The sequence below is a fragment of the Bicyclus anynana genome, chromosome 7 (genome assembly GCF_947172395.1).
Source record: "Bicyclus anynana chromosome 7, ilBicAnyn1.1, whole genome shotgun sequence".
In the NCBI taxonomy this organism is placed as follows: domain Eukaryota; kingdom Metazoa; phylum Arthropoda; class Insecta; order Lepidoptera; family Nymphalidae; genus Bicyclus; species Bicyclus anynana.
The window spans coordinates 11791778-11806129 of NC_069089.1; the positions used below are offsets into that span (position 1 = coordinate 11791778).

At 35.9% G+C, this 14352-nt stretch overlaps 1 protein-coding gene across 4 annotated transcripts in view; it reads left to right on the forward strand.

The window, feature by feature from the left end:
* Positions 1-14352, forward strand: part of LOC112055597 (polypyrimidine tract-binding protein 2) — a 594474-nt gene that overhangs the window by 244251 nt on the left and 335871 nt on the right. For 3 of the 4 annotated variants that reach the window (XM_052882550.1, XM_052882551.1, XM_024095781.2), the window contains exon 2: positions 7456-7560. In XM_052882550.1, coding sequence (XP_052738510.1) covers positions 7468-7560 — 93 coding nt within the window. In that variant the 5' untranslated portion in view covers positions 7456-7467. Of the gene's footprint in view, positions 1-7455; positions 7561-14352 lie in introns of those variants that run through there. The other variant, XM_052882554.1, reaches the window with a different exon arrangement.

Here is a 14352-nt window from a genome sequence, read left to right on the forward strand (position 1 = left end):
TCCTGCAGTGGACGTCCATCGGCTGATATGATGATGATGATGATACGATATAACTTCTAAAACCTATGTCATCATCATCGACTGAGACTTATAGACATCTTAAGTTGATATGAAATAAAAACACTTATGAATTATAAATATTAAAAATATTAAATATTAAGTTCAGCAGTTGCCTCGACTTGTGTCAGAAGGGCTGGCTCATTTTTTGCGCAAAGGATCAGTCTGGCTGTCCAGCGCGGAAATGCAGCCAATATTCTTGCCACCATTCCACGTGGGCATGATTTGTATAGTTATTAGGATAAGGTAGCTTAAGTTCCTTAGTGTATTCTTATCTCAATAAAAAAAAAGTTCAGCATGCACACAATATTGCTTCTAAGCCGATGGACGTACACTGCTGGACATAGGGTTTTTGCAAGACCTTCAAAGAAAAAGGCCGCCAGCATCCAGCGAGTCCTTGCAACCCGCTTGATGTCCTCAGTCCACCTAGAAGGGGGTCGATCATGCGCTTCCCGGTGCGGTGCGGTTCGCACTTCCAGCACCTTGGGACCCCAACGTCCATCGACTCTTCGAACTATGTGCCTTGCCCATTGCCACTTCAGCTTCGCTACTCGCAGTGACTTTGGTTCTACTGCGGAACTGCTCATTCTTTTTTCGATCTCGCAGAGGAACTCCAAGCATAGCTCGCTCCATCGTCCGCTGAGTGACTTTGAGCCTTCGTATAAGGGTCCCAGTTAACGACCAAGTCACATATCTAAGTAAACGTAAATAAATCTAAGAAATACGCAGTAATCTTTTTCAGTATGTAAAATTCGCCAATGCAAAGCCCAACAACTATTCTGAAAGAAGATATTTCAGCTATGAGTACATAATATGAAAACACGTGACTGACATCAATCAGTACTTAGGTCCTATTAAGGAACTCCATTTAAAGTCAAAAGTACTTTTATGAATCGACTTAACTTCGGTTAGAAATACTTTATTTTTATCGGAAACCACATAGTTTTATTTTAATAGAAGTAGTGTATACCAATCGTACTACTAAATAAGAAGCGAAACCAATTTCGGTGTAACGTGTACTCGATTCTGATTCAATATCGATATCGGACGAGTGTACCGCGGTCGATTAGATTTGTTTGCGTCGATAAATGGCACTTACGAACCGAGTCTGGCGCTTGTTAAACTATTTACACGCTACGAGATGTAGCGTATTGGTTTGCTTTGCATTCTACCTGTGCTATCCGAAAATGTTGATTTATATTGCCTACCTACTAGCGGACGCAAACGACTCATTTTAGAGATAAAGTTGTTATCTAATGTAGGAAATAGTAGTCTGAGACGGATATGACGTCGTTCGATCTCGTGTTGGCTCGTGCCGACGCTAGGTGGCGCGATTTGTTTTGGTAAATAGTAAGGAGTAGTAGTTTGGTTAATAGGGAGTTAGAGAGGGGTAGCGATCTGTAAGCGGGAACGACTTGCGATATAAGCCGTCCACATTTCTTGTTGTGTAATTCTTTATGGGTTACTTGGGATAGGCGGGGAGAGTGACTTTAGTAGAAAAGGAGAGTGTTTGTTAACTGTTAAAGGCGCTTTTAACCCTACACACAGCGTTCATAAGTGCGTGACTCCACTCAAGGTCATTCTCTGCCATTCTAGGGTGTTATTTTGTTTACAGTTCGATTTGTTAATTAAGTTGTTCTGACAAATATTGTGAATCATAACCTTTATTCAACATTGATTTTCTTATATTTGTAATCCACTTTTGGAGCCTTCTGCTAAAAATAAAGAACACTAACAAGACATTATTTAAATCTTGTCGTTGAAATAATTTTAAACAAGGCTAATTTTTATTTCTTATTATGTTTACACTAAACTAATATAATTTTTTCAAGCGTCGTAGACTAGAAACTTGTTTTCATGAAACATACTCGGATTAAAAAAAAATACGTTGTAAAGAAAAGTTACGTTCTTCAGTTATTGAAAAGTTGAGTCCAAAGTAAGTTTGCACAAAGAATGTGAAACAAACAACTATGTTGCAAGTTTTTAGACTTTATTTTATCAGCGACCTAGATTTTCCAGTAGATTCAGAATTGCAATAGGTAGGGATTTTTATGTGGTTGAAAATATTTACCTATAGACTTAAATCCCCGACGTACAAAACATAAGTGTTATAAGTTTGACATGTCTGTCTGTATATGTATGACTATGTCTGTGGCATTGTACCTCTTAAACATATGGACCAATTTTGATGCAGTTTTTACAGTTTAACATGACGTAAATGGTTCTTAACCTTAACCGAAAATTCGACAAGCTAGCGCTAAAGTCGGCGTTTCTATTATTAGTCCTTGGGCCCGCTAACAAAATATTTATTCATGACCATACTAAACTTTTGTGTTGGTATGTTATACTCATTACTCATGGCGAGTTGGGCAAAGTTATGTAGAGAACCATGGTGGTGTAGCGTTTTCCTCACCCATATCCCAAACTACGGTATAACTGTGTAAATATATGCGTCATAAAACAAATATACTGCCTGAAAATTGTCTGACAAGGTTGTCACTTGAATTTAAATATCTTACTTTGTCTATTTTGCAAAAAACGATTCTAAATTTTTATATTCTTTTTATACAAAAATTCCCGTAACTTTGTAAACTTTTTAAAACCAAAATTGATGAAGCTGAACATTGTATCTAAATTGCGAATGGGCAGGGCATATCGTTTGAAGAGCCGATGCACGTTGGGGTTCCAAGGTGCTGAAATGGTGACCCCGCACCGGAAAGCGCAGTGTTGGTCGACCCCCACTAGGTGGACCGAAGACATCAAGTGGGTTGCCGGGGGCCGCTGGATGGTGGCGGCTCGAGACCGTGGTGTTTGGAAGTCTATGCAAGAGGCCTATGTCTAGTGTGGACGTCCATCAGGTGTTAGTGATGTTTTTTTTTATTCTTTAAAAGTTAGCCCTTGATTACAATTTCACCTGATGGTAAGTAATGATGCAATCTAAGATGGAAGCGGGCTAACTTGTTAGGAGAAGGATGAAAATCCACACCCTTTTCGGTTTCTACACGACATCGTACCGGAATGCTAAATCGCTTTTTACGTCTTTGTCGGTAGGGTGGTAACTAGCCACGGCCGAAGCCTCCCACCAGCTAGATCTGGACCAATTAAGAAAACCTCAATCGGCCCAGTTGGGGATCGAACCGAGGACCTCCGTCTTGTAAATCCACCGCGCACACCACTGCGCCACGGCGGCAAAATCATAGTGATGATTATTATGATGATAAAATTTCACCATTATAATCTTAAGGTACAGGAGATGTGTAATACCAAGACCTTAGATTCACCACGCTGCTATGGGAACAAGTTTAGCAAAATATAGCAAAATGAGCGGTACTATTACGTGCGAAATCATACAACTTCTTTGTAATCTCACACAATAAATATATATCACAGATGAACAAAACAATTCGTCACATTTAAATACACTAACAAATAAAACATCAGAGTGTCAGGCTGTCCGTCTGTTCGACGCTTATATTTGTCACGGCCCTGGTAATACCCTGATCTCGCGCGATGCCAGCGTTCACGCCTATATATTATTCATAACCTTTTCAACGAACGGACCGGCCCATACGGAATATTAGAGCATATCTACTGAGTTTATCCGGGGCTTTTCAAATTCATCGCTAACTAAATTGTTTTCGACATTTTCGATACTATAAATCTATTCGTTTGTAGCATTTACATGTTGATGCATGTTTTGTAATAAATGTATCATTTTGAATATATTCAGTAGCAGTAGGTAGTAGTTGATGATTGGATTCTATACTAAAGGCTTATATGTCCTGCAATAGACGTATATTGTCTGATATGATGATCATGATGATGAAAGTAGTAGAGCCTGAAAAAGTACTGTTTTCTTTTATTATACTTTTTAGTCAATTAATTTGAGTACTTAAAAGTACATTTAGTTATATTATTTGAATATAATACTCTGTAACGAATGCTATTACATTATAATGATTATAACCCAAACTGACGGTTTGACATGGTGTAACTGAGATTTAAACTGCTACTAAACTTCTTGCATCCAAAAGCTTTACAAAATAAAGCATACATGCTTTATTTTGTAAGGCAACCTGACCTGGAACTGAAGGAACTGGTCAAATTCTGGTCAAATTGGCTTACAAAGTACTTCTAGACTATGAAATTAAAAAAAAAAATCCAAATTCATTTATTTCAAGTAGGCTAAACTCAACAATGGCTCTTTTAAAAAAAACAGTACTTTATGATCCATAGCCGCACAGACTAATCACTAACGAGATGTGTAATACTTAATAGTAGTAAAGGTTTTTGAAGCAATCCTGTCAGAAAAAGAAGGATACCGTTGAAACTGCAGACGCACACACACACCTCGAAACTTAAACACGACATCTAAAAGTTTATATTAGTTAGTATTCCGGTAAATAATGCAACAGAAAAGATGAACCCAAATAAGCTCAGTAATAATTTTCGACTCTGTAAAAAGAAATTATGAAATGTTGGTAACCGTGACCAGTGATAACCAATGTGGTGTAGCCAAATTTCCAACTTAGGAAGACTCGACCAGGACTCGAACTTAAGTGCTTATGATTCCCAGCCGCACAGGCTAAACACTGGACTAACGAGGCTTAAGTATGTAACTTGCCATAAGTTTCTTATTCCATTAATAGCCGCAGAATAAGCAGTAGACTAAAGAGGCATAGTTATTTAGTATAACTTTCCTCTAATACCACAAAACACAACACAATACATTGCATTTCATCAACATGGTATTTGTTTATATTTCGCAGAAATCAGTCGGAGTACTTCGGAATTGCAAAATTCTATTTCAGTAACTCTCAGCGGTATATGCAAAGAGCCCACCGTTCGGGCAAACTACAAAAGCTCGTGAAAAATGTATACTAGATTTAAGTACCTCTGTGCGAAATTCAGGCAGCCCTCTGTACTATAGCAGATTTTAAAAATAACCGTAGAATACAGGAGCACCTCGAGGTGGATCTATACTACAAAACAAAAGATACTAATACCAAGTGTTACATACAGACTTGCTGGTTTTTTAGTGATGCGAACGACACAGCTTTAGTAAAAAAAAACACATTTTGTTTATCAAACGGAATTTACCTGAGAAACACTCATTAAAAGTCTATTTATTAGTTTCGCAGATTAGCGTAAAACTGTGCAGACTTAAGTTTTAACCGACTTTCTAAAAGGGTTCTACGTTCGGCTGTATGAATGTTATTTTTTATGTCAGTCCACTGATATTTCCGTCATTTGCGGATCGATTTTGAAAAACATCACTTTCAAACTGCTGAAAACGAATATTTCTGTACATAACTTGAACTCTAGGGTATTACACGGGTGAATGAGTTTTGTCAGACTGCGCCGGAAGCTGCTACAGATGTCACTAGAGTGGTGTGATGCGATGATACAGCTAAAAATAGAAAAAAAAATACCATTGTGGTGACTTCACACGATGTATTTTGACACGATATAGCCACAACTATATGTGTACAGCTATGTAAAGCCTATGTAACTACTACTTCTTAGCCACTATAAATATATATATAATCACCACTGTCCTTATAAAAATGTCTCTCAGACTAGATGTGATGTGAGGTATATGTATATTTATGTAATGTAGTGTTGTTTAGCAAAAATTATTTTAATTTCTAGTTTAACGATAATATTAATTACGTATATTTTGGTTCGGATTTAAATAAAAAAAATGTTTGAAAATGGAGCATTCGAAGGCATTTATTTTATTGTGTATTTTTATCGATATGTGGTGTGGTGTATTAATTTAAGCATGTATTAAATAATATTTTTTTGCTATTTCACTACATAGTAGGCACTATAATATACCAGGTGTGTTTTTCAGACAATAAATCCCTATAAGTTTACACAATAAAGTAAAGAGAAAAACCGACTACGTTAAACAAATGGTTTATATTCATTTTTCACTATCCGCAACCGATATCAATCACTTCATTGAAAAACAACCGCTTTTTAAACGCATAAATTTCATGTGTATTTTTCATCGGAACATAACTCAGTCATTCGTGTTTTTGGGGATCCGTAAGATGTAATGGAATTGGGTAATGTTCTATCATGTTATTTAGATTTTAAAACCTTCTGATACCTAATACAAGTTCCCGGTAACATAATATATTAATTAAAATAAAAGGATATATACTCTATAAATATAAAACTATGAGGAAATTTTAATTACAAACATTTAATTATTGTATAAACCTTGTCAGTTTTATTACTTTCATTATTTTATGTTAAAAACATCGTTCTACTGGTTATATTATTGGAAGCTTTAACAAAAAAGAATATCAAAATTATCTTTCTGCGAGTTAGTATGGACACAGATAATAAAAGCGTGTCAGGTCGCTATATATCACAAAGATGGGAAATTCCTTGTACAGTTTTTTTCATAAAACATGCTCTAACAAACTACAAAACCTGTTGTTAAGAAAGATATTGTAGTTTAGTCAAGTTATGGTTTCGAATAGTTAAAAGGGATATGTAAATGTACTCATACCGACGAAAATAGCATCGGGCATCCCTTGCCAAGGACTTGTAGTACCAAAGAAATCCCCAAATTATTGCCCTGACTGGCAACAGTAGGGCAAGTTATTTTTTTTGCGAAAAGGTTTAATTAGCCTGGTTGTCCAACGGGGAAATTCAGCCAGTATCCTTGCCACCATTCCACGTGTGCATCCCTTGCCAAGGACTTGCAGTACCAAAGAAATCTCCAAATTATTGCCCTGACTGGTGACAGAAGGGCGAATCATTTTTTTGCCAAAAGGATTAATTAGCCTGGCTGTCCAACAGGGAAATTCAGCCAGTATTCTTGCCACCATTCCGCGTGGGCATCCCTTGCCAAGGACTTGCAGTACCAAAGAAATCCCCAAATTATTGCCCTGACTGGCAACAGTAGGGCAAGTTATTTTTTTTGCGAAAAGGATTAATTAGCCTGGTTGTCCAACGGGGAAATTCAGCCAGTATCCTTGCCACCTTTCCACGTGGGCATCCCTTGCCAAGGACTTGCAGTACCAAAGAAATTCCCAAATTATTGCCCTGACTGGTGACAGAAGGGCAAGCTATTTTTTTGCAAAAAGGATTAATTAGCCAGGCCGTCCAACGGGGAAAATCAGCCAGTATTCATGCCACCATTCCACGTGGGCATAATTTATATAGTTAATATACGCCGCGCGGTTTCACCCACGTGGTTCCCTTTCATGTAGGAATACGGTAATAATATATAGCCTTCACGATAAATGGGCTATCTGACACTGAAATAATTTTTCAAATCGGACCAGTAGTTCCTGAGATTAGCGTGTTCGAGCAAACTCTTCAGCTTTTTAATATTGGTATAGATTAGAATAAGTTTAATATGTTTTTTAATTGCAGGTTGGCGCAGCTATGATGTCCTGTCCTTTACCCTTGCCGCTACTGCCGGCCCTTCACCCACAGCCCGCTTTGGCTTCTGACTTCCCCATCCACATTGGAATAAAGGTAAGTCCACTGTTTAAATAAAAGAACATTGCTTTTAGGTTTTCGTAGTTATCGAGTTAACCCTATAGCCATTAAATTACAGTATTCTAGTACTAATAGTCTATATTAGTAGTAGAAAACTGTAATTTAGCATTAGTACATATATTACGAACGCCTCATCATTATCGATCCGATTATCATGTCATAAAATTATCATTTTATCAAATTATCAACCCTCTCAGAAAGAGGGGTTAGGCCAAATAGTTTACACGTCGAAAATTAAGAAAATTCTCAGGTCTGCAGATTTCCTCACGATGTTTTTCCTTCACAGTTTGAGACTCCTGATATTTAATTTCTTAAAATGCACATAGCTGTAAAGTTGGAGGTGCATGCCCCGGTCCGGATTCAAACCTACACCCGGTAGGTAAGAATCGGAGGCAGAGATTGTATCCACTGGGCTATCACGTTTCATACGAACGCCTACAAAGTCGTAAAATAAAATACGTGTACTCCTACGTTTAAAGTGGCGACGAATTTGTTTTACAAGTCAGTTATTTTTCCTATCATCTAATATCTAATGGCACTCTCTCATGGCATTTGAGTAAATCTCCATTTAGCATCATTGGCTTTCATTTTGGACGATAATGATTAGGAGAAAAGTCCAGTATTTTTCAAAAGTGTTCATTTGAAAATTGCTTATGTAATTATAAGTTGTAAATGTTGTTCTAATGTTTGAAAATAATAATCTTATTTTCCAAGAAAAGAGTAAATTTATTTTATACGTTCCGTTAAATTTACGGTCAAAGTTTTGAACGCTACACGAAAAACAATTAACAAAATATTAGTTACATTAAGTTAGTTAGGTTTTCTTCTAATGTTAGTGTTTCGCAAGTTGTTAGCGAACTAAGAAAATCTGACCAACTTGATTTGTAACATTTAACTGCTAGTTGTTCTTTCCCTTTTCATTATTTTTTCAAGTATTTTGTAAATTGTTTATTCGATGGAAATTATATCTAGGCTTAAGACAGGCAAGTATGTATTTTGTAATTTTAGAATTTAAACTATCGTGTGTTATTCACATTATGTACTATACTAAAACAGCTAAAACTCACGTGATACGATATGTCCGACTAGTTTCGAATACATACGGGACCCTTAGTCATTAGATTAGTAGTTAGAACTCTCACAACAGACTTGAATTCATAAAAAATGGAATGTAAAATCGAACCCGGGCAATTTACGTATCGTCTCGAGATACAGCGCTCTTTCTCAATTAACTGAAATGAGGTTATGTAATAAATCCTATAACAATTGGGATATAATGTTGTGTATTTGCCATCTAAATAAAATTTCATTAGGTTTATCTTCAAATATACTTTTCTTTTTTATGTCCTTTAACATTTACTGTCTCCAGTCACCCTCTCCGGTGGGTGGGCGAAAAAATAAATAATTTATCCGGCCGCCTCCTTGACGAGTTTTAGACAACTTAAATTGCGAATGTATCAAAGCTTAATAATATAAAGTAAGCGAAGATATAAGGTAACTTCGCAACAAACTTCGATCTGAAGGTATTCGCACACATAGACACGATCGAAAAATAATATAAATTACTAAAGTTGGTAAGACCTGCAAAAAGTATGTTTATGTCTTAAGGTAAAATATACGCGATATTTATACCGAGCAGAATGTTATTTTTTTTTACTAAAAGTAAAACATTTTGAGCAGAACTTTGTTTTTTGAGGATAGTTGTATTTTTGTTCAATTTTTTTTGTAAATACTCGCATATATTCAGGAGAGTCGTGGTAATATTAAATTCAAAAAAGTATTTTTTAATTTTGATTGAAAATTTCAAGCAGCATAAAACAAAATCTCAAAGCGCCTAATGTAAATTATTATTCTGTGTAAAAGACATTATAATAAAATTTTGGATACAATATTTTTGGACTTTTTTTAAAGTTATTTAATCATATTTCTAATATCTAATAAACATTTTTAACCGTAATGTACTGTAATAATGCCGGTATAAAAAAGTAATTATTAAAATTTAATAATTTCAACACTCAAACGTTAAATGGAAAAGTTAATCACTGTTGGTTTTATAAAAACATAAAAAGCATAAAGTTCAGTGATTTATGTGTACAATCTCGTTTATTTTAAAACGCAAACCGGATCTCGTTTACACAATTTAACCGCGCGGGGTCATCAAAAATCTATTAAACTGCAACTTTTACGGTCGTTCGAAGCATGGTTTCATCACAAAACAAGATGAGTGCACGCCTCGATGCATAAGTTTACTCATTAAAGGCCAATTTCCTCAAACGTCAAGAGAGCGAAATATGAAAAATTTGCTGTTGCAAGTTCGCTCGCTCAAAAGAGCAACTTTATGAAGTGTACTCGAATAACGGCCCGGGAGCAGTTCCAAAGTTATGCTTCTTATTTCAAATGTACTTTTTTCGTATGTCAACCTAATTTGGCCGGTTGATTCAATGTTCAACAGAAGGCCATATTTCAGTAGTCGCGGACGAGATTTCAATTCATACATAATATTTGAATAAATAAATATGCATGAAAGCAATTTATAGAGCTAGGGTCGGCGGTTGGGCGGCACAATATCGTAGGCTCATTAGTAGCCTGCTACGCTGCTACGCCGCTACGCTTGCTACGAAACTATATTGTAGCCTTTGTGACTTCTATTGTTTTGTAGCAAACGATTTGGTAGGCAGTTTTCTTGTAATAAATTCTGAAAATATATTTTTTTAAACAAATAAGAATGTTAACCCATAAAATAAGAAAATCCTGACATGTTGTGATTCGACGTGACCTCCGCAGTGGTATGCGTGGTGGATTTACAAGACGGAGATCCTGGGTTCGATCCCTGGCTGGGCCGATTGAGGTTTTCTTACTTATGGGAGGCTTTGGCCGTCGCTAGTTACCACTCTACCGGCAAAGACGTACCGCCAATCCATTTAGCTTTCCGGTACGATGTCGTGTAGAAACCGAAAAGGGGTGTGGATTTTCACCCTCCTCCTAACAAGTCAGCCCGCTTCCATCTTAGACTGTATCATCACTTACCATCAGGTGAGATTGTGGTTAAGAGCTAACTTGTAAAGAATAAAAAAAAAATTGGTTGGTTTTGTTTATATTTCACTTTTAAAGCCACATTTCCTAATACAAAAATTCAAAATTTGCTTAAATTATGTAGGCTTAGTTGACAAGTCAATTTATTTCATTCTTTAAGCTAGAAATTCATTACAGAAGAAAGTTGTTGTCATCTAAATACCGCTAACGAGAAGCGACGTTGCGGACCAAAAATTGCCAAATATAAGTTGCGGTGTGACGTCAAATAAAGGACATTATCTTCAACAATATACCCGTCGCAACCTGCCGTAATTTCTGACGTTCGTTCTTAATGTTGGCCCGTCCGTCATACCTTCTTGCATTGCGTTGTGTCTTGAAAATATTCGGAAAAAAATCGGTTCTCTGTAAAGTCGTTTTACTGACGATAGTTGACGTTCAACGTCATAAGAAAACACTGATGGATTGATGAATGGTTGCATTTTTCAAAAGAAATGTTCGTTTTTCTAAAATACTGTTTAATAATAATCTTCATAGACCAGTAAAAAAAGTTGGCACTTTTTTACAAGAAACAAAGTATATTCTGGTATATATTATATTCAAAGTATATAATTATATTCAAAGTACCCTAAAGCGAGGGAACGACGCATGACGTCATCTTTTTTCGAGTGTGCAGCCGACTCCATCGAATTATAATACGTTGTCACGTCAAAAACTGAAAGTTAATTTGTTTCTGTACTCATGATAATTATTTTGCTCTACGAGGTTATCTCCCTTTTCCAGATAATAATATTTTAATCTTAAAATAAGAAAATAAAATAATTTTCGAAAATCGCTACAGAAGATCCAGAGACAACACCACAAACTTTACCTCTTTATAATATCATAGTATTGATAATTTTGTTTCACTTATTACCGATTACCATTAGAATGTGTATTTACTAACTTTTTTATGTTATTTTTATTTAATATCTTTTGTGTAATAAAACTTGTAACTAATTCGTAGGTATCGGCTTTGTGGCTCTTTGTTTTATTTACAACACGTAGGAGAGCTTTATTTTTTCCATACTCTTTATATCTTCGATAAAAGTTTTCTAATAAAGGTCCCAACAGCTAAGTTTTTGTTCTCGCTTATTGCCTACAGGTGACAATTGATAGCGATAGCTCTTTTTAACGGACTTTGAGAAACAAAAGTTTGTATGTGTCCCAAAACTTGAGGCGCTATAGCCCACTGGACCTCCAGTTCGGTTAAAGTTATTGTATATTGCTATTATTAGTGTTCACTTTCAAATTAGGGAAGATCTTTTTCTTTGTTTGAAGGTTGTCGTTCTTTGACCCCGACGATCATCGTCAGCACATTTTAACCAGGCATCCTTCCTTATATCAGAGGGTATACGTAGCTTAGACCCACAACGCTGGTCCAATGCGGATTGGAAAGCTTAGGCTAGTAATGTTGAATTAATTAACGACCTCTATCAGATGTTAATTATAATGCCCAAGAACTGTTCTGATGCTTCTGAGGCACGGTGATGTAACACCATTAACTTCCAGGCCGAGGCAACTTACTGGCAAAAACATACCACCAAGTAATTTAACGTTCCGGTACGATGTCTTGTACTGCATCATCATTTACCATCAGGTGAGATTTGAGTCGAGGACCAACTTGTAAAGAAAAAGTACGGGGATATTATATATCGTTTCAGTAAATCAGGAGATTACACACTCACATACTTTATTTTTTTATAATATTTTTATCTTTGGCTGGTGGGACGCTTCGGCCGAGGTTAGTTACCACCCTACCGACAAAGACGTACCGCGATTAAGCGATTAAGCGTTCTGTTACGATGTCGTGTAGAAACCAAAAACGGGTGTGGATTTTCATCCTCCTTCTAACAAATTAGCTCGCTTCCATCTTAGACTGCATCGCTTACCATCAGGTGAGATTGTAGTCAAGGGCTAATTGGTATAGAATAAAAAAAAAATATTATTGTAAGTTGGCGGTATCAACACTGTCATACTAGTATTACGAATTTATAAAAAAATTGTTTTCATATAGGTAAGTAATCCTACAACGAATTTTTAATAACAATCCCTTAACCCAAAAGCTGTTAAAATATTAATTGTGTACCGAAAAAAACCTTTTCTACCTAACAGATTCACGGATTACACTTAATCCAGTATTTTCAGAAACATTTTAATGACTACGAGTTGATCTCTTCCTCAACCATCGTTGCATATTTAAATTTTGCGTACAATCATCGCCATTTGTCCAATTTAGAAATTATTAGGTGAATTTCCGATACCCGGATACTCCTGTTATCAAAATCTACATAACAATGTACAAATTATATTACTGTTTGACTAAAATCAGTTCTGTAGGTTAAAAGGAAAAGAGCTTTTATCTTTATCTATTTTTTTTTATTCTTTACAAGTTAGCCCTTGATTACAATCTCACCTGATGGTAAATGATGATGCAATCTAAGATGGAAGCGGGCTAATTTGTTAAGAAGAGGATGAAAATCCACATCCCTTTCGGTTTCTACACGGCATCGTACCGGAACGCTAAATCGTTTGGCGGTACGTTTTTGTCGGTAGGGTGGTAGCCACGACCAAAGCCTCCCACCAGCCAAAACATTTATACCTCAACTCACACAACTTTAGATTTCAATCTCATCAAAACATTGCTTGTCACGAAAATTACCACTTAATATTAACAGAGTTTATGTTACATGTTGTTAAATAATTTATGTAATATTATGATTTGGTGGATTAACTTGTTTTTATAATACGAACCTTCAAAACACAGAAACTCTAGATTTAAATATCACCAAAACATTCTGTAAAACATCATGAAACTAACACCTGTTTTACAACATGTAGGTACCTTAGTGGGTATACGTGCCTTCGCAGGGTACGCTACAAGGACTGGCTATGTTGTTGGTTTAGGTCGGAACTTTATTAAAATTTTACTACTGTTATTTAAATAAACTATAATATGCATAAGCGTGTTGTGTAATGAAAGCGACTCGTGTTCGCAAGCAATATTGCAGGTCAAACTTGAGAGCAGAGTTGAGTGGAACAAGTTGAAACAACTGTTGATAAAGTAAAATATCTGGTTGTTAATCATAACTCTACGCTGTTTATTTTGTTTACTTTATCTACTTACTGTATGTACTTATCATAATAGTTTTTTTTCGATTAATTATTGCTTGACTTTGCTTTCACTAGATGTTTTTTGATGTCTGGAAATGAAAGCCTTCCCGTGGGCGATTTTTTTAAATTAGAACACCACGGATTTGAGGATTTAGTGGGTACAAGACGACATACTCGTATCTTCACAGTTTCCACTTGGTGGGAGTAAAACTACAAAAAACTGTAGACCTCTTAGATAGTAGAGCGCTAACTTTATTTGAAAATCTATCTCATCTAAAATTTAATAATAAAATTTAAATTTAATAATTTAATTATAAATTTAATAATAATTAATAATAAATTTATTAAATGTCATCAATCCATTATACTGTTACTCGTATATCGCAATGGCTTGACGGAACTATTATTTATTTTACTACAATCTCAACTGATGGTAAGAGATAAAGCAATCTAAGATGGAAGCGAGCTGGAAATCCACACCCCTTTTGACTTCGTTTCTACACGACATCGCACCGGAACGCTAAATCACTTGGCAGTACGTCTTTACCGGTAGGGTGGTAACTAACCACAGCCGAAGCTTCCAAA